This window comes from Anopheles ziemanni, chromosome 2, assembly GCF_943734765.1.
Source record: "Anopheles ziemanni chromosome 2, idAnoZiCoDA_A2_x.2, whole genome shotgun sequence".
NCBI classification, from domain to species: domain Eukaryota; kingdom Metazoa; phylum Arthropoda; class Insecta; order Diptera; family Culicidae; genus Anopheles; species Anopheles ziemanni.
Window position 1 is genome coordinate 59,940,669 of NC_080705.1, and position 25,235 is coordinate 59,965,903.

Consider the following 25,235-nt stretch of genomic DNA (forward strand, 5'->3'; position numbering starts at 1 on the left):
CGAAAGTCAATAAAACTGTCTGCGGGTTTGGCAGCGTTGCTCGACTTCTACCTCGAGTCCTCGGGAAAGCTCGATGAACGCCCGTCGACAGGGAAGCCACTGCAGAACTATCAATTTTCTTTCATTTTCCCTCGCTGGAAGCGTGGAAGGATGAACCAAACGGGGAGCACATAGACGGGTATGCGAAGGATGGTATGTGTGTTGGTGACCGACAGAAAGGGAAAGAAAGATTCTACGTGCTTCCAAGCGTGCGGTTTCCAGTAGAGCGCACAAACTTTGTTCTGGAAAATTGATTCGGTTCCGTATTGGTAGCGTTAAAATGGGCAGCGTAGAAAATACTGCCATTTTCCAACGGTCATGTTGTTTTTGTTACGACGAGTGGAAGAAAGCATAGAAAAGTGACTCCTCGCTGGAAGGTATCCTCCTCCCTGCGCCATGCGGAAGGGTTTCCATGTGCGCGTGCGTTGGAAAATTACTTCGTCGATTTTCCAAGAATAGCAAAGGAAAGAGAGAATGTATTTCTCGATTCTATAAAGTGCCATCTAGTGAGCGTTTTCTGCATGTCGAGAATTTTCCAACGTGTCTAAAGCTTATGGAAAACTTTTACCACCCGTTACTCACTGGTGTGATGGAATTAGGAATTAACATGAAGCAAGGTGGTTTATAGGGATTGCTTACAATTTTAATTTCGGTTAGCAAAACACAGAGTATATTTTAAAAGCTCGTATCGGTTTTGTTTGAAATATTATAATTTGAAATATTTGTTTTAGTGTTTATGAAGTTCTGCTCATGCTATAATCAGCTTTTACTATTACAGTTGTCTATTGAAAAGTTTCCCTAATTATGTATAAATTTGCCGTTCTATTTTACAAATACTTTAATCTGTATATAAAAGGAAGGAATAATATCTAATTGATATACACCACCGAACAAATGGTTCGGATTTATTCGAATAAATCAATATGATTTTAAAGTTTAATCTAGTTGGATTTGAATTGAGAGTTCTAAATAAATAAAATTACATATTTAAAATCCTATAAAAAAAACCAAACGGATGAAATTTCAATTATTGGTACAACCATCATTCGATTGCATCTTTATTTGAATGCTGAAGAAATTTGTTATACAGTAGATCCCCGCAGTACGCTATACTCGATATACGCGAATTCGCAATGCGCGTTGTTTTGCTTTGTTTTGGTAAAATGTAGTTTATAATATGCAGTTTTAAACAACCGTTTAAAGGCACTGCAACAGCCTGAATTACCAAGAAATTTTTAATTGTTTTCACAATACACGTTGGTTCTTGTTTCGTTAAGCTGCACTGTAGTCTTGACGCGTTTAATATGGCATCAAAAAATAACAGTAGTAGGAAGAAGTGAGCTATAACAATTTCAGAAAAGTTAGAAATGGTCAAGATGTTCGAGTTATGCAGCAAGGAAAGAGTTATGCAGCAATAGCCCGGCAAATAAAACGACCACAATCAATAATGCGGACCATCAAACATTAGCGTAAAGCGGGGAGCTACTGTACACCCAATACAAACAATTAAAATGTAAGGAATAATAGCATGTTAATTCACAGGATGGGTATTTCAAAAGCTGTTGTAAAGCCATTAGTGAAAATGGAAGTAACGTTGAAAGTGGTTTGATGTTGTCTTACCTTCTGAAATTTAATGTTACAATGCTCCAAGAAAAACGGTAATGAAATACTGTCTATTATGATTGAATGACTAATTGTATACGATTAATATTACCGATAAATCCATTATCAACTTGCATTTTCTCACACACTCCCACACTCTTCTGCTTCCCATTTTACCGACGGCGGTTAATTCGTTAACAGTGTATAATTTTCAATTACGGGCAATCGAAACCGCCAATTTTCAATGAATTTTAATTCTCACCTTAACCGTACCGACGCCAATCACATCCATCCGCGGTCATGAGGTGTGACATAAATGGCCCGGCCCGTTGGGGGTGGCGTAACCGCTCGAAAAGAAAAGAAATACGAGGCAAGAAGCAAAGGCGCCACCGCGAAGGGGGTGTGAAAAAGAAATGTAGATGGCGGCATTAAAGTCTCGGCCCGAGTCTCGGCGTGGGCAATAATGAGTCCGACGCCAGCGACAAGAAACCACAGCTAATGCACTGGCTCCGCCGAGAGTGGATGTACGAGGCACGGCCCACCACCTTTACTGGTGGATGGGAAATATGCAGCTTCACACGCCAGAAAATTAAAGGCTAGCCTCGCAGCAAACGAAGCCATCAAGGCCACCGGTCGAAATGGCTTGTGGTCAGTGTTATTTGTGTGCTACCGAGGCTGGTTTTAGTACGTTCTTGCGAGGGTCGGGTTAAGGGGAAGTGCAGTGAGACGGCGTTGCGGATCGGAGAGGAATCGCTCAAAGCATTTCTTCCAATGGGTGGTATGGGGTGGCATGGCTGCGGTTTGAAATGGAATGGTTTTGGTATGATGAATTTTCGTTTTCCTTTAAGTGTAGCTTTAATGAAGAACCTTGGTTTCTGCTGGCGCTTTGCGGAGACTCCCACACCATATGTAACCACATTGATTAGGATGTGAAGTGCTGCGGTAATGCAACCAAAGATGGAATCAATATGCCTTCCAAACATGGATCAGCAATTGTCTTTCTCACGCCGTGTACGGGGTTGATTTGAATTAGCTTTTGCAACAATCCATTAAATCATTCTTCCATTGGAATTGCATTAGGATTGAGTTGCGTTCGATTCGAACCAAATAAATTTCACCTTCCACCAGGGTTTCCATTTTTGAACATTGTTAAGAAGACTGTTGTACACTTTCGAAAAATTTGAATCTGAGAAAGAATCGAATTTATGTGAACGTGTAAATTAAGTCGACAATGCTTACCACATTGATGTAAAGGATGTCATCTTCGCTGCAAATGGCAAGGTACGGCGAGCTTCCAAATTCGTTCAGTCCGGGAGCTGGCTGCTTCGAGGCACACTTGCCCATAGGAGGAAGGGCGGTCCTGGCTGGGCCAGCTGATGACGGTTACGGGGGTGCGCTCGGTGAAACATCCGGATTGGTCCGGAAATACTGTTGATAAACAAAAATAAAAATACACAAACCGGGTTAGATAAAGTGTCTGTTTAAGAAAACCTACTTATAAATAAAACCAAATCAAGTGAAGACAGCATAATAAAATCAATGAAAATGATAACGATAGTCTTATACCCAAATTGTCGTACAGTTGGTTTTTCAAATTTGGTGCTAATGAAAACTGTCCCCTCGCATGCTATAGTCCATTCACACATTTGTTTTCAAACATGGTTATTTTCACGGTAGAGCCCTTTATAGATCACAAGAGCTGTGGTTTTATTTTTTGAACAATTTTACAAAAGCCCAAATGTGCAGTTCTATAAGAGTATATTAAGAAAATACATTGTTATATTCATATTTATCAGTTATCTGCGGCTAGCATGTCTTGGTGTGACAGCAGCTTGAATTTGTTTGGTAATAGTTTTTCATAAACAAGTTTCGAAATCGGGCACTCAGAAAAAATCGAAACATTTGTTTTACCTACTTTCAAACAATTTATGAGTGTTGTTGTTACAATTGTAGTAAGAATGATCAAGAAAATACGAAAGAAAATGCAACAACGTTTTTCATTTCATTCCAGAATATTTTTAATGAAAACAATTCATACAAATGCACCACAAACTGCATATCAGAGTCTACAGACGTTAGTAGCCTTACGTTAGATGGCGTGGTGAATCGCAAAGGCACAAAAGAACGAAACCCTACCACAAGAAGGCGACATGCGATCCGGTGCGTCGCCTCCGGTATTGGATTATTAATGTTTTTCCTTAGGTTCGCCGATTTTTTTTACACCCCGGGCCGCGGTGTCATCACTCTTTTGCCATACTTAGCCGTGACCAGCGACCCACGGGAAGTCCGACGTTCGGTGTTCGGTTTGGTTTTCCGTAGGCCAAAAAAGGAGCACGACAGGCAAACGGAAACAATAACACTTTGGTAGCAATAAAAATATTATGAATGGATGAAAGTGGTAAAATGAATGTGCATTTGCTTCGGTCGCTTCAAAACGGGGCCCAGTGGGTGGGGAAAGGGTAAGGATTTTTCTACGTGATTGCTTTCCCGGTGCTAGTTTGCCCATGGTCTGTCAACGGTGCACACAGGGTGGAGGTGGTGGTGGTGGTGTTTTGTATTGTTTCCTTTCCATTCCTCAGCGAAGAGTTTGCAATGAATGACGCACCCGAGGAAGGAGAAAACAAAGCAACCAGAAAGCCCACTAGTTTACGTCCTGGGAACGACGAAGGATTGCAGCTAAAACGGAATGGATTCTAGGAGTCGGATAACCGCAACACCCGCAGCAATAGAGCCAATGACAGCGGCATAAAAAAGAAATCCTTGGGCTATTTCTTTTGCGAGCACAGGACAACCGAGAGATAGAACGAGACGCAGAGACAAACAAAATGAATGATCGTACAGTGGGGCGCCAATCCAATAATAATAAAATGGTGTCAAATAGGAACACAAAAGGATCCCACAAGAGAAAAGCGATGGTGGGGAAAAAAGAGAGGGGGCAGTATAACAAAATCGCAAACAATCGCATGATTGGAGAAAAAGGATAAAAAAATAGCAACCAAATCGCAAAACAACACCCTAATAATGCGATATTATGCATTTCGATTTGTTGCCTCCATTGAATTCGGTGCACGGTGTGCAGGTGCATTATGTATGCATGACCGTTCAAACCAGAACGACCTGTGCAGGCACACACACACATACGTTCATGTCACAAACACAACGGTATTCACGGTCGTCGGGTGGCTGCTTTTGCACCTCGGCTAAACAAGATAAGAGCCGTGGGAGATTGCGGGGCACTTTGCGAAGGCAAATGGAATAAACGGACATAGTAGCATAAGCATGCCGACACTCCAAAGTGCCCCCCCCCCCCTTTTCCTTCCGATTGGCTGCCTCCAGCTTGAGGGCACCAACGGGTGGGTTGGAGCGGTCCTGGCTGGAAGAAGGTCGAGCTGCAATGATGCATAAATAATTCCCCCACGGGCTCGAATTTACATACAAGCGACAAACGTGTGCTTTGCTCTCAGGCGAAGATCAGCGCGGGGGTTGGGGTAAAGAGACCGGGAGAGGGGGCTTGTTTGGGGTCGCGAGCGTGTCCTCGAGGGACAACTCATCTCCTCAATGTCCTCCCGTTGAATGTCCCCGTTTGAGCTAGAAGAAGGCTGTCCCGCGCCGTACGCTCCAGTTCTGGCCGCTAGAGATCCAAGCTTCATTCTGAGCTTGCACAGCATATGTTACGGCCCTCGCTGCTTTGCTCCATCGCACCCTTTTTCCCTACACACATTCACTTCTTTCTCAACTTCCCTTTTCTCTATTAACTCCTTGCGGAACGTTTCAGGGCGCATGCCGCTAGCACGTGTCGCACGATTTATAAATACGAGCGAAATATTAATAACGATAATAACGGTATTATTCAAATGTTTTTATTGTGCCTCAGATTTCTCGCCATTCTACGGCAGGGGTTTGTGTTGTTTTTTTGTTTTTACATTGGTCATCACGTCTCTCCGGTGTCCTTTTACAACGGCCCCTCCCACGCTTCGCCTTTCATTTGCTTTGGACGCCGCGGAATACCAACAACGATTCGCGCTCGTCGACGATGTCGTGTCGCTGATGTGAGCGCCTTGGGGCTGACGTTCAGGGCTCCGGAAAGTATTAATGCTCATAACTCCACTAGTATGTACCTCCGTTTTACGTCCATCAGGGAAATAGGGGGCTCCGATGAATTCCTGTTGGACTGATTGCGACAAATCGTGTGAAAAAGGAAACGCAAAGTAAAACAGAACCAGGGGGAAAAATACTTTCGAGATAGATTGAAAGTTTTTCCATGAAACGTAAGGATCGTTACGTTTGCCCACGGATTTCGAGTTGCTACGGGCTCTATCGGTGTTATTGCAAATTAATTTCTGCTCTTACCTCCGGTCGTCACCGCTTCCACCCTGATGTCCTTTGCTTCAAACGGCTGGAAAAATAGACGATGCGGGCAGAACAAAACCAGGCGCAAAAGGAAAGCGAAAAGAATGGTTTGCGCTGTTGGCGCAAGAAACAAGTTGGTCAGGCAGCCACACTTTAAGGGCTCAGCGAACGGCGACGTGTCATAAGCCCACCATTTAACAACGTGCTTCTCGAACAATTCAACATCTTCGGGCTCCGGCTGCACGGTGCTGCTGGGCGTACCTTCTCGGCAAGCGACCATTCGCTCTGCCACTGTATTGACCAACCTTATTTACGTTTGACCCACCGAACAGCGAGCACGATGTTCGCCGGTGTCGTTTTTATGATAATTTTACAGCTGTTTTCCGTTCACTCATATTTTGTATTTACCGGTTTTCTTCTGGTGGCGTAAATTTTTTTCTTCGATCCTACTGTTTGCCTTACGTTCATCAACCACGACAAGGACGAGTAAAAGTTCTCATCACCGTAGAACGACGGCGCCAGCTAGTTAAGTAGGGTACAACAATGATGCTCTTGGGTCGTTCTCGAAAGTGTTGCATCGCAAATAATATTCAAAACCATCGGTTTGGTCCATTACGTTTCAAGACAGTGCACTTTTGGCAGCCCAATCGTTGTCGTTGGAGAGCAAATTACTACTCCAGTTGAAAGAAAAGGCTCCACCTGGAGAATATGTCTTGGCAGAGTGGTTGTCGGACCAACTAACTGATTCATTAAATGACAAAACATGTCACTGAATATGAAATTTTCGATTGCATGTCATGGTTCATTAACGGATTGAGACACGACACTTTTGGCGTTGATTAAAAAAAGTTTTCGTATAGATCTGTGAGAGCTTTGAATAAACAACTCAATGCCAAGATATTCATTTTTTTTATCAACATCCTAATTAACAACAGGGGCAAACGTGCAATTTCAAAGAAAACATAACAGAGCGGCTTTCTATATTTAGCATGAAGCAGAAATAAGCATGTTAATTAGTGTTTTCAATAGGAAGCTTTTTCTCTTCAGGCCAATCCAGGCCATAAGCTCAATAAACCTAAGCCTATTTTATATGCCTAATGGTCCTCTACCAAGAGCACCTTTTGTAGACTGTTCACTTCAGCGTCTATCGGTTTACGAGCTTTAAATTCTTTATCTCAAATTTTGTATAATGCACTATAGTCTCTTGAACCATGATTGGCTGTGCATCGTTCAAAAATATCTCGAACACTACAATCTAGCTGGTGTGCATTGTGAAGCAAGGATGGTAAGTTAGTTTAGCACGACGGGACTTACGGTCTAGCATATCCTTTCACTGCTGGTTCGTTGCACTACTTTGCAGCGGAAGTTTCATGGAAAGATTTTTCAATCCATACAGGGGTTTTGACTCCTGCATTGCATTGGATAAACGCATGTGAGGAAAGGGATCCTATGTAGGTGATGAAAGCATCAATAAAGTTTGCTTTCAGATGAAGTCAGTGCCAATAGTTCTATTTATACTCCATTGAGTAGGAGGGTGAATTATTTAATTTAAGCAATCAACTTTAACTTATTGTTCACTATTTGGAATAAAACAAGTTTTTGAAGAGGGCTACCACATGAACATGTATGCTTATGCTTTAACATAAACTAAAATGTGCATTTTTTTATAAAAAGCCAACCATAAAAGAATGAAAAACCTGCTGGCTCGTGTTGTTGTGATTCAATTCCAGTTTTTCAATGAGTTCGAAGAAAATCTCACTGCCGCTCTAAAAACGTCAATCACAGCGTAACGCCACCGGTTCGATCCGGTTTCAACAGGGATGGTTAAAGGGTGCGGGCGCTTCATCTTCGATAGCGATGCGTGTTCAGTTACGAGTCTTTCCTGGCCGAAAGCCCGCAGCCCGGGAATCTGTGGCCGAAGGCGTGAAGATAGAAAGGTAAAAAAGCACCTCAAGAGTATGATGGATGCTGTCTATCAGCTGATCTGATTATCAGTGAGAGGGGTTATGTGGCAGCGATAAACGCTTGCATGCACCGGTTCGGCATTCGCTCCTGTCTCACGGGAAGAAAACGGGTCAGAGCCTTTACGAGAAGGATGATGATGATGATGATGATGACGATGGGTCGCATGGAGGTAGTTTGACGTTGGACGTTGCCATGCGTTGCCCAGCGGGCACCAGAAGCAAAGTGCGTTGAAACAGCCGGATAAAAGGTAGCCCGATAAGGCATATGCAAGGAAACCGGACGAACGAACCGACATAAAGTGAACGGGAATTGTTGAGGCGAACTTGACAATCATTCTTCATGTCGATCAAGATGAATTCAATTATTTTCCCCTTTTCTTTGCGCTTTCCAGCTAGCTTATGGTGTTTCTATAAATTTGCCTTTGCGACATCTTACTAAAGTATAGGAAGCGTGCTTGGTATATCTTTTCCAGCATGCACCGTTGTGTGATGCTTCACGAATGGATAGTATGCTTCCCGGTGAGATGAAGGAGATGGAAGGATTATGTTGGATTTCCAGGTTGGTTGTGACTCGTCTCATCGATCAAATAAAACCAGATCAATGTTTGACTAACCTACGTAGAAATCATGTGACTTGTATAGCTATTTATCATGATCCACTAATAGTGTTGATTTTCTCTTATCATAGAAAGTTAGTATCGCATATGATAAAAAGAAAATATGTTATTTATGGTCTGAAGGTGATTTTCATGTATGTGTTATTTGATTTTACCAAAATTGGCTATAAGATTTGGATTCCCTAGTAGCGTTTTATTTTGAAATTAGATTTTTGATTGGTATAAGATTTGTTATGCCGCAGTTTTACTAGCAATATAATTATTATTATTATTGCGGTTATGTCAAATTTCTAACTATTGACTGTGTGAGTGTTGACTGAAACTACTTTGTAAGTGTTGTTTGACTTAATTTGACGATTTGCATGTTTAAATTTGGTTGTCGTTTCAATGAATTTAAATCAGCTCCTCAAATCAGGTAATCATACGCTTGAATGCTGCTTTCCGGGGTTGTTTTTCCTCTTTTGTTGTGTATTAAGAACAAGAAACAAGTATTTGCGCTTCCTGCGACGTGTTGGTTTCGAAACTAACTTTAATTATTAGTTTGAAACATGCACAGCTTGTAGCGCCAAGTTTTGCGTATTTATGGAAAATAAGGAAGTCTTAAAACTTCTGGCCAACACTCAAATTACTTCAACTCGACAGTTGTTTCCTTGGAGCACATCATTTCCCCGTTCTGCGTTGCATCACACCCAATCTGATTTAAGTACCGGCAAAACAAAGTAAACTTTCGCCAAAGACAGGTCACTTCTGCTGTTAGTTATACAATTTAAATTCGCCTCCCCAACTACCCGTGCCGTTTTTTGCGCTTTGTTATCGAACCCGGTACATCTTCAAACAATTTTTCATCACCCCTAGAAACTGTTGCTCTCCACCAAGAGTAACTTTGTATTCTTTCGGTTTTGCAGGCGCACCGACCATGACCGTGTTGGCTGGCAAACAAGTTCCTGGTGGCCCCCTACCAACTCTCTTTCTCTCGACACGGAACTCAATTTTTGGATCATTTCCTTATTTACATTTTATTGCAAGGACCGTTGCTTGGTTCTGGCTTCACTTTATTTTGTTTACCTTTTGTTGTGCGCCTCGCTTAATTTGAGCTTGTTGTTTGTTATTTGGACTCATTTTTACAGCGTTGGACTGTGCGTGTTTGAAACGGTTTTTTCCGCGTAAGTTAATTTTAAAGTTTGCGTAATCTATTCCTTATTCCAAAGTCTGGATTATTAGTCGTGTGACACCACACCGGTTTCATAGCTAGATAACATTTTTGCGATAAATTCTAATCATTTCCTACCACCTTAGCTCATACTGTAAAAAAAAAAAAAATGTCCAGTGTAACAATCTTTCTCTTGAAAAATTTACGTTTCAGTTTAAAAAGATCTCAATATATCTGTTTGCTTATCTTTCAAATAGTTGTTTTTAATAAAAGCCTGTCTTGTTTCCTAAACCGAAGAAATATTTCTGTGATCTTATAAATCGGTGAACGAAACAGTCAAAGATCGTGATAATTCGCCAATTCCGTTTCTCTTTCGAGGTACTCTAGGAAAAAAAGAAACTGCTCTAATAGCAATGGTCAGGAAAGAAAATTTACCATTCGCTTAACGAAGAAATAGTTATTTCCTTCAAACTATCCATAAAGATATGCCGCTGCAGATAAGACAAAATAAAATGTTGTTCCAACGAAGACACGCGTCTCCGTTTGCACCGATTCGGTTCCGGTCGTTGCGGCACTGGGCGACGTCTGGCCGGAAAGGAAGCGAACACCATGGGTCACGGAATCGCAGAATCGCTGGCCCGTAATCCACTGCAACCGATGGGTTCAGTTTTGTCACCGGGGTCGCCGTCAGGGTTGCCTCTGCTCCGCTCGCTAGATTCGATCTAACGCGGGTGGCTTGCTACAGAGCTTCTGCGGGCGTAGCTGTGTGTGCCCATGTGCTTAGATTTAGAGGACCGTAACGGTTGCTTACGGGGTTTGCTTCTATTTTCATTTCGTGCGCAAGATTGCCATTTCGCTTTCTTTGCCGCCTGCTTGTGATCTTGTTCCATCGCAGCGCTCTTCTAATGGCCAGCAGGAAAGTAATAAACGACACAAGATGGCAATTTCCCCAGAGTTACTGTTCAGATGGCAGATAGCAGATGTGCAGTTGTGGTGGCACCGGGCGGCAAGTAAACACTTGCCGGAGCGCTGTGTTTAAATTCATCGGAGGACAATCCGTGCAGCTTTGCGTAGAGCCATTTTATTTCCCAGCGCCAGCCGGACACATGAAGAAATCGGATGGAAAATTGTATTATACCATGTCGATGCGGTGTGTCCTCCTCGCCCCGGAACTGATTGATAATGGCTTTAATCGGCATCGGCCGACCGGTTCCGATCGGAGGATCTGTTAACGGACAGTGACAGTTGCGTCCATTGTCCACCCGGCGCACTCCATTAGCCATCCTCGGGTGAACTTCATTTGCCGGCTTTGGCCGAGCGGGAGGTTGTATGTATTGTGTTTCCGGTACCGGCGGGGGAAGGTCGGGGAGAAATGAAGGCCTCATGAACCGATGAGATGAGGTGTTTTTTTCCCCCTGTATTCATACGGCAGGACAGGACCTTCATTCTTTATCAGGATGCCAATTTGCTGGCTCCGTTTTTTTTTCGTTTTCTTCCTTGCCTGTTAAATCCAACTTATCGAATCGAATAAACTTCGCGTGGCGATGGAAGGAGCAAGGTGGAACTTGGGATCTTGCGACGAAACGAAAATCGAACATGTCATTCGAAAGAGAACGGAGAGGGAAGCCAATTTTCAGTACATTTCCTATACTGATAAAACCAATAAAAGAAGATCTAATCATAGCCGAGAGAATAAATAAACGTCAACGAACGACCGGCCTAAGGACCGTGAGGAGATAGAGGGAGGGAAAGGTACCGGCAACCACGGGACGTGGAATTGAGAACATTTTCAATCAAGATTCGCTCCACTTGGCATGGAGCAAAATTTTCCTTTCCCGGGTACGAAGCGTGTGCATGCAAGCAGGCCGGTCTCGACGTTGAGTTGGTCAACCAAGACAGGTTCGGTTTCGAATGCTGGCGCAGATGAGCCTTGCCTTCGACAGGTCGGCTCGAATGCCTCGAAGGCTTCGCCTTTCGGAACAAAACCATCGAGCAGCTCTCTCCTCCCCGGGGCCAATTTTCATCTGCAGCAAGAAATGGATATGGTTTCGCTTGTTGATACGTCCGTTCGCACCGTTGGATCGATTCGATTTCGGTTCGGGTTCCGGTTTGCCGGTGGGAGGGTGATTCCCCGAATCTTAACAAAACTCTGTTGACTGGAGAAGTCTTGGCTGGCGCCTCGGGTATCCTTGGCAGCCTGCGGCCAGAAAAGGCCCACGCGTACTCCGGATAACTAGCCACTTCCAAACAAACCGATCGACGCCAGCAAAACCATCAATTTCGAGGCGAACTGCTTCCCGACGCTCGTGGTGATCCCCATCGCAACGTAAAGGGGGTGGGAAAGTCGAGTTCGCAGGGTAAGAGTACACCGAGTTAGAGGTTGCCACAATTGAAAGTAAATATATAATCTATTTCATAAGCTTCACAACTCGAACGGTCTCGACTGGTGAAGCAGGGTGTAAGTTTTCACCTTAAGCCGAACTCCCCAAACAATAACGGGAACAAATAAAGCTCGCATATGAATACCAAACGCAATAAAGTGACGCTTGCTGGTTGTCGCACACGGTCGATCCGATGTACATTAAAACCTCCCGCAGGAGTTGGCCGGAAAGCCCGGCCCGGACAATTTTTCACCTTCTCCAAAGAACGACGCTCCAAGGAGATTCCGCCTGATCGAGCATTTCCATCTGAATACGGTGTTGATATGCGCATCGTATGCCATTTCCTTCCGCCTCCCAAAAGCACACCAAACGACGTTGTTATTGTTGTCCATTGTGTTGGCGTTGTAAATGTATTTTATGCTACTTTTCCAGCCCCCGCCACCCTGTCCCGTGCCCCTTTTTTCCCATCCTCGGTCGGAATGCCACTCAAGAGCACAACTTGTGCAAACAATCTTCACTTTATTCCACTTCGATCGAAAGTTTTGCTAACAAATAGAATATCGCCGATGGTGAGGGGAAGTCGGAGACGGTAGCGGCGTTGCGTCTTGGTGTTGCAGCAGTAGCAGTTGTCGTTGTTGTTGTTGGTGTTGTTGTGCTTCGTAAAATTATGCTGATCCAATGTAATGCCTTTCGGTGCGTTCGGGCAGGATTTATGGTGAGAAATCGAAGCAGAAGAGGCTTCCTCAGTGCACAGTTTCCCGGAGGCCGTATCGGTTCGCCCGGTTCGGCTTGTGTATCGCTTCACACGGCCCGGGTACATTATATAGCACTTACCGTTTGCTCTAGTGAGTGCAAATCGCATCGGGTGTAATTGGAAACTAATCGGATTGGATGAGGATGGTTTGTTGCGATTGAGAATGGAATATTGTTTGTCTTGTGTTCGTTCCGATAACTGCCCGCATCGCGAACAGAGTGATGATCGATGCGTTTGAGAATCCGGGAAGGGCGCTTGGGGTAAAGGAGGAATGGATTTGTGATGATTGAGAGGGTTTTAAAATCATGTTTTAATTTGGTTAGGTAAACATAAATGTTATTCATAAATATAAACTGGCAGAATGAACCATTCACCAAAAGTGGATGGCAAAACTTAAGATGATCGATCAAAATTCGGGCGTCCTAAAAAACTTGTGCGGTGTACAGTTGTTAAAATGAAGCGAATAGGCCGAAATGTCGAAAGAAACCTTTCAAAAACGGTAAATTGCACAATATGTAGGGATCAAATAGATTACCAAATCAAGATAAAAGATCAACTCCACTGTACAAGCAACCCATCTATTTGCGACAATAGTGTCACATTTGATAAGCGATAGTGTCAATCGGCTGTTATTATCTTCATTGAAATAAATCACTCACGTTTTTGCAAGATTTCTTTTATTCTTAACCCTAAAAGGTAACGAAACCGTACAGAAACAGTGGCTTACAACTGACACTGTATAGTTTTGGGGAAAACTCAGTCAGTTTCCACAATTTACCATTCTTATGGGGATTCATTTTCCGCTAGATGGTCGAATGAAACAGATTGGCGTGAGGGGGCGCTCGAAACCCATAACCAAACCAATAAGGAACGGAAAAATGGGATCAATTGAATTCAACAGCACTATCCCAAGGTTTTTGGCCGGTCGATGCCGCTGGTTGTAGAGTTTGCCTTTTTTTCCTGCACATGCCAAGCGATTTATTGAATATATTCAATCATAAAATGATAAACAGACTACGGAAGGTTCCGATTTATGTCGGCGCGAGGAAAAGGGTCGGCTGGATTTCCCAGCGCAGAGGAGCTGTTGACATTGGGAATCGAATTGGCAGTCAGGAGTTGTCATCATCAAGCTCGCTAGGGAACCGGGCCCGCCTGCTTGCCTGCGTATGTCGTTGGCCATTTTTATTTATCCGAACGTCGGAAGCATTCTTCGTTGCGTGCGCATTACTTGCCCAACAGTGCCAACATGCAATGGAGGGAACCGGGACTGACGTGTACGTCAACACGCAATCTTGATCCATGTTCGCCAAACGAGAAGGGGATAACCAGTTCCTAGGCGGGACAGAGGTGACGAGAGTTGATAACGAATCGGTTGTTGCTGCGACAGGGTTCCGTGTTGCTCGCGTGCGTGAATTGCCAACATGGCCCGTTTTCTCTCGGCGGGCGGATTGGTGGGTGGTGTGGCCCGTGAGCTTGTGCTTATTTCCGGCCGCCACAACCCGGTCCAGGCAGGCGCTTGCAACCAAACAAGCAGGAAGTCACGCTGACGAAGGCAGGCGGAAATGAAGTCAATACTTTTTTTCCCGCGCATTTCCTCGGTAATGATGGCGGAAAACCTGTTCGCATTCGGAAGATTTGATTCAATTGGATGCGTATCTATCAGATTGGGATGAGGGTATTTTTCTCCCTCATGTCGTATTCAATTCAATGTTATTGTATTAGAGTTTTATAGAATATGATTGAATTTACCGGTTCTCAAAAGTATTAAGTAAAGTCTTTGAAAAACTAAAACGGACTGTAAATCAGCAAAAATTAAACCAACTCTCTTCAACTAACTTTTTTCGTGCATGCGTCCCGTTTTTACCCTCCCAAGCTGCTCGAATGACAGGTTGTACCATCTTTCTGGGCTCCGAAAGAAGCCTGAACGTTTGCAGGGTTGGTGCGAAGGTGTGAAAAATAAAATGAATATAAAGAGCCCCATGCGCGATGTATCGCAACTAAGGATCAAATTCGAAGGCAGTTATCAGTTTATTAGCGAAGGCGAAGATCCGTCGTTATGGCATTCGGTGTATCGTCGCGCCAGGCTAGGATTCCGGTGGAAATGTGATTGGAAAAAGGATGCGGGTAGCGGCAGAACAACACCTTCAGAGGGGGGAAGTTTTTTTTCAACCCAGTTCGGGGGAAAGGTTGGGAAAGGATCGACGAAGCCCACCGATTCGATACAGCGACCTGATCTGTGCGAAAGGCTAATGTCGAAGTCACCAAACCGTAGCCAACCGGGGCGGGGGGTTGGGATGGAAGCTGGCTCGGAATTCTAGAAATTGGTTAGAGAGAATTAGAAAAGTTTTACCATTTTGAAAAGGGTACCAATTTGGTGCGCTTGATTTGGTTTTTCGTCCCAGCTCGTGGACGTTGTTGGGAGTGATGAAGTGGAGGAATGAAAGTGGGAAGATGGGAGAAGGGAGTGCTACACGAGGGCGAGAGAGGAACACTTCGAACCCGATGTGCTGGATGGAGATGGCAAGGTATATGTTTATACGACTTTCTGGAGGCGTTCGGCATTCGTTGTGTCCTAAACGACGGTTACCGTGAGTCAACCGATCGGGCTGGAGCGGGTAATCCGGGCGCTCGAGCGAATAGGAAAAGATTGTCGAAATATGTTTGAATTTTCCTCCCCATCGGGCCGGGCGTCGCCCACGAGTTGACATTGAGCCGCTCCGGCGCCCCTGGGAACAATTTAGAGAAAACCCCCCGTCCTGACAACGGGGAACCATGGTCCCGGGCCAGCTGGAATTTCCCTTGCGGCGATGGTGAATGTTGGATCAGGGAAAACTTTTCGCACGACAGATCACGAAGGCGTAAGGCCAACTTTGTTTGTTGTTGTTGTTGTTGTTGTTGTTGTTGTTGAGGGAGTAAAATTAGTGAACTGTGTGAAAATATGCTGATAAATGTCATCAACAGGCTGATAAAACTCCAATTTGAGTTCGCTTCTAGGCGCGGGAGCGGGGATTACGTAGGGGTTGGGCTGTGTGCCGTGGATTACGTGAGCCGTGATGTTTAGCTTACGCTCGTTATCGCTGCCTAATGGTTTCATTTGAATTCTGGCGGTCCTGGAAAGGAAATACGTTCGATCTCAATGTCCAGGTTAGTACTGTCTTCATGGAATTGATCGATGTGTTTCTTTAAATCAGAGCATATAGAACGGTATAGAATTTTTTTTTTATTCCGAAGAAAGTATAAAATATTCTAAACTTATGAATAAATATGGTCTAACCTAAATTGAAGGGGGTGCCCATGGCGCTGCGGTAGCGCGAGGAAACACCACACCACAGGTGTGGGATCGAATCTCGAGTCTGGCACCCTCCGGTATTACGAACGGCTGACCACCGATCTATAATATACCGTCTTTCGGTCACACAAACTCTCTTTGGAGAGAGGCCTTGTCCCACTAGGGGATGTCGTGCCACATAAAAAAAAAAAAAAAAAACCTAAATTGAAAGTTATGCAACTATCGAATTATCTTCCAACTCATTTACATAGATTACAATTCTCTTGCTAAACCAAATGTATAAGAAACTAATTCTGACGAAAATAAACTTGATCTTACAACAAATGATGACCGCACAGTCATTCTCAATCCACACCCCATACGCAATGATTTACAAGCAATGACTATCACACTATAACAGTCTTACATTTGCATAACATCGATATGTTGACGATGGTATTTTTTTTAAACCTATTAATATTTTACGATATAAGATTATTTTTTTATTTTCAACAGTTAAAATCAACTTATCTCATAAGTTCAGCACATTTTATATAAGCTACACAATTATCTTTATCTTGGAAATGGGCTAAAGATCTCTGGGAATTATCTTCAATGTCTTATTAGGTCCATTACGAAAATTTAAGATGAATCGAATACCAAAAGAAGATAAAGAAATTTTGGTTAAACTTTTAGCAATGAGAAAATTCAATCGTTATGAAATTCAAAAAATAATTTAAAAGTCCCACATGACAAAACTCTTAAGTTATGTTGTAATTTTTAGATGTAAGAAAAATATGATGGTTAAGAATCCCTGCATAAACGAATGGTATTTAAAATATTACAATCTGTTCTAGCATTTTCCACTTTGCATGCAAGATGAATAAGAAAACATAACAGAAAACTAGTCTCTTTTGCCATCAACAACCGATTGGCAGCCGTTTAACATTACATGAAAATTGTATTCATTTTGAAAAGCAGTGAAAGATGAAGAAAATGAATGGAATGAAAATGATGCTTTTTCGCACGCACTTGCTAATGCAAGTGCGAGTTGCGTAGGGCAAACATTCTTGCCGCAAGTCATATCCCATGCTTACACAAAAGAATGATGACTAGAGGATTGAACATTGGAATTGCATAAATTCATTACCACATGTTTCGAAACAATGATACCAACCGACCATGGCTTGGGAAAGTCAATGGATATCACCAAGTCAAGTCAACCACCGAGTCGAGGAAAGCATTCGAAGCCTATAGTTTTCATCCTTACCATTGTGCTTGCGTGAAGTAGATTTCCGTTTTCCAGATTTCCATACTTCCCAGAGACGTTTTCTCGCAAAACCTTTGTGCCGAGCAACGCTGGTATACGATGGCCCCACTCATCCGTCCAGGTGTATGCATCTCACCTCCGGAGAGTAAATTTGGCCTGCACATACACTCGAATCGGTTGCATCCTATCATGGCAGCGCTAATTATGCATTTGTATTGATTTGTAAATAAAAGCTTATTAATTTCTGACTCACAATTGCATTTCCACCAAGCGGACGATGAAGCTTGTGGCTATTGCAAGGCGGACTGTGAAAAGGGTGAGGAGTGAAATTGTTACCCCATTCCCGCATTCATTATGCTGCACTGCACGTTCAGGGTCGATGGTGACAACATCAACAACCCTGATACCCGCCGCCGCAACCTCCGACAACCATCGCCATCGGGTGCTGGCTCTAATCAACCGACATTTCTTCATGTTAGTTTTAATCAATTCACAGTGTGATAATTACTCTGATTGTTTTGAGTTTCCCTTGCAGTGAACCGGGAGGGGCGTAGAGAAACGGTGTCATTCTCGTCGGAGATTGCTTCGGTATGGTTCTGTTGCCATGTCTGAATCGTTCGGTAGACTAGTGTCCAGGGTTCGATGATGTTTACTACAGTGTTGGACACGAGTTTGACAATTTGCTAAACGATTGTCTAATTTTATTCCAATGGAGTATGTGTGTTTGACATTTGTTTACATACTCAGTAGCTCATTGTAGGAAATACTTCCGTAGTTATATTTTTAGTCTCTTTATCGTTTTTCCGACAACCACTGTTCCGTCTACAGGAAAGTTACAACCACCACCTTCTTACAGCACTTACGTCCTTATCGGCGTACACGCTCTTTACTTGATTGTCTATCTGATCCTACCCCCTCCCCCACTCGGACGGAGTTATTTCGGGAGCAACAACGTGCCACAGTCCCAACCCCACCGAGAGTCCAGCGAGTTCGAATCGCACGTACTCAGGATCAGTGAAGTTGCACACAGCGCCACTGTCCTGGCGATGGAATTGCATTCAGTCCGCGCTGTAGGTTTCACCCACCGGAAGGCAAAGGGGGTTGGCGAGACCACCGTTGGACACTGCAGTTATTGCATTTTCTATTGCGACTATTGATTTTCATGTACGCTTGTGCCTCGAAGTCGGTGTCCGACGGGGGTTGGTTGCCAATGGTTCGAGGGGGAGGATCGTAGCACCAGAACGGTACAATTCCCCACTGGTCGCTGTGACCTTTCGGCGGGGTTGGGATGTGTGATATAGAAAACTTCAATGCACCGACATCGACGAAGGATGGGCGTGGAATTTGTCCGCAGACGGAGTCGCGCCCGTGGGACGTGTGTTGCGTGGGGAATAAAAAATCGAATCACAGAACAAATAAACTAACATCCACCATCTATCATCCGGTTGGCCACTGATACCCCGAAGCCAGTGAAGAGGCGTGCATAATGAAGATAATCAATTCGGTATTCTTTACTTTACAAACCATGACACCTTGCCCGCTTCCTGTCCGCGAAATAACCGTCATTCGAACGGCAGCAGGGAGATAGTCATACCGTTTTTTCGTACACCATATAGCATTGATCGAGCTGTCAGTCTTCTGAGCACGTCATCAGCGCTTTCTGGGGTCTGCAAACATTTTGGCCTGGTTTGGATTGTGCACTGGACCAGCATCCAGAAGGAGTATCGCTACAATGGGCGTAATTACGTTTTTCCCGGCGCCAACCTGCGTCTGACGGACGATCTATCCGCGTTGATGAGGACGGGAGATATTTATTTCAATTAGAATGCATAAAGTTTTGATTCGATCTAGAGAACGATACCTCATGGGTATTTTAACGAACCGTTGCGTACATTTCACTCCAGTGTTCATTAATTAACGCTGATGCATTTTGAATACGGTTGATCGGAAAATTCAATCGTCCAACGTTCAGTCGCCATTTGTAATGGATGACATTATTAGCAAAACCCCGCGGGTGTCCGATGTTCTCGGGGCGTTACACAGGATATCAGGGGCTCACCAGGGGCACAAGCTGCAGGCGGACTGGGGCTAATGCAGCAGCGGAAAGGAGGTAGCTGATGCAGCCAATTAGAAGATATTTTGCATAACAATTGTATCGCTTAATGATCGGTGGCTCCAGGTGGTCTCGACTTTTGTGCGTTGAACGCGTACAACTCTCCCGAACCTTTGTCGAATGGTCGCCCGCAAAGTTCGATAGTAAACTTCAGCTGCTTTAAAACGGTTCGCAACCGCACCCGGTTCATGCCCTATTTCGAGTGCCATCGATTGCGAGCGAGATAGTCAGTACACGTTTAATTTGGTGATTAGGTAAATTTTGGACCGATCCAACGATACGCTCAGAAGTGCTCTTCCGATTCCGATGCACTGCAGAATAATTACCAAATCGATTATTCGGCACATGGCTTTGTCGAAATTAGTCAAACCAGTTCAGTATCGATACCGAGCTAATCAATATTCATGAACTGGTGACCGGGAGGCAAGTTGTTTTGATCCGAACGGGCATCATGTTACACTCAGTCGATACCGTAAAGGGTTGTTGTTATTATGGACTCCAAAAACAATACAAGGAAATCCATCCGCACGGCATGTGTTTGGGTCATCAGGATCGCATTGAGTAGTTCTGAAGCTCTTTGTATAATAGCTAACTGCGCGAGAACTTGATGGTTTGTGTTTCAAGTTTATCCACCTGTGATATGTGAGAAACCGATGCAAATACCACGCATAGGATCATTAATTTGTCATTTTACAATAAAGTTCATTCAAATTCCTACTTCAATTTAGTTCGCATAGAAATCAACGTGCACTACCGTAATCTAGAATGTTCCTGTCCTAAAGGGAATTTTCGTTCATTGGAGAAAACACCGGGATTGGTTACGATGGCAATATTGTAAACGATATAATCTTCCTGTGAAATTTAACAACGGCGTTTCCTCTGCTTATAGTAACCGATATTTCCATTCTGGCACTTAAAAGATGCTTCGCGTGAAATCTCATCCACTTGTTTGCGATGAGGCAATTAAATCAAACGATTCTCTGCAATGTTTATCTCCAAAAACATCGTTGCCCTTTCCAGGAGGGTCACGAGACCTGTTCCATCGTAGAAGGAACTCAATTACTTTCGACAGGATCATTGGCATCATACCTCATCGATCAAATTACGCATTAAAGGTATTCGCTATCCCGGGTTTTCGACTTGATGAGACGCAAGGCTCTTGTTACAGGAGACTGAAAAAGGAGACGAAGTGGGTTGTTTTGGTGCAGAAAACGTCACGGCTGGGCTAGAATGTATGTGCATTTAAAACCGGACTCCCGAAAACTCTCTCATTCCGGGGCGTAGTCTAATAGCATCTTCCCTCACCCGTCCGCCCGTAGTTCGTGGAGTGAAGACATCCGCACAGCTCCTTACGGCGCCAAGAAAGGGGTTTCCAATGTCTGCCAGAAGCACAGACTGTAAAATGGATAGCATCTTCCGAGGACACTCCGACGGTAATGGAACGAAAGAACCGTAGCCGACTGCTTACGCTATCATCATGTTTCGTGCGAGAAAAGTGCCCGGCGAAAATGGGGAAACGATGTGATCAACTGTCAGTGTTGTGCTGTGCTGAAAAGTGTCAGAAGAGCGGCGGATGGCATTAACACGCGCTTGATGGAACTATGGCCTGGCGAAGGTTTGCTGATCTTTTGGCCGGGCCTGGGAAATTCGCAGCGTGCCTGAGAGCCGCAGAGATTGGGCAAGAAAACCCCGTTCCAAAGTGGGCTCCCAGTGTGCACCCACCGTTGTCGCGCCGGCATTTTGTTTAGCGAATAGAGCTTCCCGATGATAAATATACTGGCCATGATTAGCTGGTTCTAGTCCATCCCACCGCATCCCGTCTCGGGTGTGCTTTGACGTTCGCCAAAATCGTCCAGTGGATATTTGTACCATCGAGGAGCGGGAGAAGAAGGATTCGGTTGAGCTCACGCGGATGATGGATGAGCGTCGGCATTCAATTCCCGTCTTGCCTTCACTTGAAAGTGTTATGTCCTGAATATCCGGTAAATGGAGCACCGAGAAAAACACAGGACCGAATGTTATTACGCCCAAGATGGATGTACGGAGCGAGAATGTGCAACTGTAAACGGGCGTCATGCTTCATTCGTCACGCGTGCTCTTATCTTCCCGGCGAAGTGAAGTGTCACTCGCGTGGTTTAGCAGAGAATCACAGTTCGCGCACCGGATCGGTAACTGAGTTTTTGTGTAAGGATATTTGGAGCGCTTTGCCACGAAAGGCTATGCTCATTATTTGCGCGTTTAATATCTGAATACCTTTTTAGACACATCTCTTGAAAATATTTCATCACGGCGTCGTCATAACGGGATGACAAATGTATAGATTTTCCAACACGATAGCATGCTCATTTTATTGGAATCAGGTCTTTGAGGAAGAAACTCGAAAAAAAATCTACTTTTGAGCGATACCATTATCGTCTTGAAGGTTATTGCCAGGATCTTGTGTTTGCGTTCGGTTGATAATTGTGTCACTTTGTCAGGAGTGGGAGGAGGGGTGGGAGAGGTAGGAGTGTTTCCCGCAGTCTGTCTCCTCTTCCATCCGGCAAATGGCCCATTAGGCGAAGAAATCGTATCGTTTGTCGTATCGTTTGTCACAAATCGGAGCGGAAGTGGTGCGAGGTTTATAATGATGATGAATTCAGTAATTCATTCAATTAAGACACCGACACCAACCGGTGCGGAACGGTTCCTACGTGCAGCCATCAGCTTCGGTATCCCTTTGACCCCGTTCGAAGAGGAAGGGGGTTCATACCGGGAATCATAAGAAGGCATGTAACTGCTGTTTGAATGGACCGGGACTTGATTGATGATGACGTGTCGGGCAAGGATGTTTTCGTAAGATGTTTTCCCCGGGTGCGCAAACTGGAGCGAAAGATTTTACTCCAAACGTCGTCCATGCTGAGTTCACTTTAGTGAGTTTTCTTTCTCTTTCTTTACGGCCGCATCGTAGTGGGTCCACGGGAAACGAAGATTTATTTTCTTTGGAAATTTTTTGGAGAACTAAACTTGGTTACCACGCAACACCTTCTCGGGAAGGCATGGTTGCTATGGACTCACGTTTCCTTAGCCATTTCCCACCCCTCTCGACTGGGTGGCGCTCAAATTTCGCATCCAATTCCAAGATGGATGGTGACTTTCGGCACCCGTAGCAGTTGTTTACCCGGAAAGGGATTATTTCCTTGGAGCCATGCTGACAATAGTAATATTAACCATTTTATTTGCCTTTCTGCTCCATGAGTGATGCATCAAAGAAATGATTTATCATTTAGTGTAAGAAAAACAAGTGGCTACTTGAAATAACTCTTAGCTGGGTACACTTTTAGCACAACTTGATCGATGCACACCAGGGAATCTCTATTATTTCTGGTTATTTAAAATTGCCTTTGATGCTTGCTCTCTATTTTCCAAATTCCTTTTTTACCCGAAGTATTGATTTCAAACATTTCCGCTGCCTTGTACACCGTATTTTAATAACGATAAATAATTCCTCCTAGACACCGTTGTCCCTCGGGCGAGTATTTTTTCTTCGTAAATATACTGTTGCTCTGCATTTTATCCATGAAGGAAAATTCCACCCAGTTTCAGCTATGAGCTGCGGAAACCCACGAAACCCGAAATATCCTATTTAATCGAAAGGTGTTTCAATCAAGGAAAGCATCAAAAGAAAGGATGAAAAAAGATGTTTTTTCTTATTGTACATCTAGGAAAATTATCCTCTCTGTACCCCCAAGCTTTATTCGTTTGCCCGAAAAATAAATACGACATGCTTTCATGGTGCTACTTGCATTCGGTCGCAAATGGGACTTCGGTATCATCCAACGGTCGAGTAATGGAGCGTCCTTGCCTCAAGCGGGCACGCAAAGCGTTGTGCGGAAAGTGTCCGTCGTTGTTTCGAAGTGTGTTCAGTTGTATCCATCTTGCAAACCAGTACAAGAAAGAGGTTGTTTAAAAATACGTTCAAGCGTACAAAAACTGGGCGATTGCAAACGAAACGAAAAGTTGTGAAAAAGAAGGTAAGGTGAATACAAAAGGATAAAACAACATTAGACGAATGAAAAGCGAAAAATATGGCAAATCTCTGCCGCCGGGCAAGAAGGACCAGCGAAACCAACGACGATAAAGGACGAGTAGATGTCTCCCGTGCAACCGGATACCGTTTTCACAATAAAATATGGAAGCAAGAAACCGATTCCTGCTGCTGGGGTAAAAATTCATTTTCCTGTAACGGTAGGGTTATAAATGAATATCTTTTGGCTTTCTCCAATTTCGGGTGCTACATTGTCGGATGTTGCTTTGTGAATAAGGTGACTCTGGTCCGGTCGTATCGTTTCCTTTTCCCATTTCTTTGTTTTCCCAACCGCCAATCAACGAGCGGGGGGTGGGCGGGGGCGGGGATCCGTGCATCAGAATCTGGTGAATATTTTCTGGCACTGTCTGGCGATAAAGGCGACAATATGAGGGTCAAACTGTTGGTGCTGTCTTTTTTGTCGAGAGAAGTGTTGGTTTCGTTGCTTTCTCGAAGGGTCCAGACACTATATGAACCGAAGGGTCGCTTTGTGCGTGAAGACTCTGTTTGTAGTTACGTTGAAGGAAAAGACAAATGATTGGAAAATAAAATAAAAACACCGTAGCAGAACAGTAAGCAGGGGCGAGTCTTGAGGACGACATCAAATGAGGTATGGTACAAGGTGTTTCGAACGGTCGAATCAGTGTTGCCTTATTCCGTTCACTTGATTAGGAGTGGACGTTTTCATTTTTCCGTACGATATCGGACCAAATCGAGGCCGTTATTTTGGTTGGTTTATATCCCAATACCCTAAATGTTAAACATGCAATAAATATTCGGAACATCTGCCCTCGGCCTACATTTTGCAGCAGAGTGTCGAAGATGATGCGGTAAGGGTGTTTTTTACGCAATCTTGTTACAGCATCCTTGTGGGTGGTAGTTTCATATGTGACACATGTTTGAGAAGTTGCTGATGAATTTATATCAAACAAATTCCACAGAAGGTATGAAAACCAGACCCGTTTGTTCATCGTCAGATAAGAATCATTTCACCACAAGCGAAGTTACGCTTGCTCTTGCCTTACTTATGCTTTCTTTTACTATGCTGGTAGTTTAAATATACCTTACTATTAGGATTCATATATTTAAACATGGAAATTGGCGAATAACTGATATATTTGAGTATTTACGCACTTAGCGAACCGAAGACCTTCATCAATATTATCTATACATCATCCGATCGAAAACTTTGTTGAAGCAGTCAATCGAAAAGTGTACGGGTAAAGGAATATACCCCTACGAAAGTTTATTCAACAACTTCTCTGCAAACTGCGGGCCGCAAAAACCGATCATTTTTGAAGAGGGTTTTACGGGAATCGGCATTAGCGATAACGGCTAGATGAAGATTTTCCATTAAATTGAGCTCAATTATTTTGACCATATTCATTCTGCTATGAACCAAAAATAGATGAATGTGATTTAGCACATTTTACTTACATTTGGTGTACAGATATGTACTTTCTGTGGTAATTTTTGTTGTAGTATTGTATACTGTTTTTTGAAACTTAATCTATTGGTTTTAGGATCCGGTAACAACTCACTTCCTTCTAACAATTTTATGGGTTTGTAATAACAAAATGTAAACAACAATGGCGTCTAAGAAAGATGATCCCCATCATCTGCTTTAAAATTTTTGTTTGTTGGCAACTGAATCATTCCATCTT

General features: G+C 43.7%; 1 protein-coding gene across 1 annotated transcript in view; it reads right to left on the reverse strand.

Moving 5' to 3' along the window:
• Positions 1–877: 877 nt before the first annotated feature.
• Positions 878–25,235, reverse strand: part of LOC131293987 (uncharacterized) — a 97,967-nt gene continuing 73,609 nt past the window's right edge. Inside the window, exon 5 of the mRNA XM_058322036.1 lies at positions 878–882. Within this exon, the coding sequence (XP_058178019.1) occupies positions 878–882 (5 nt within the window). The remainder of the gene's footprint in view (positions 883–25,235) is intronic.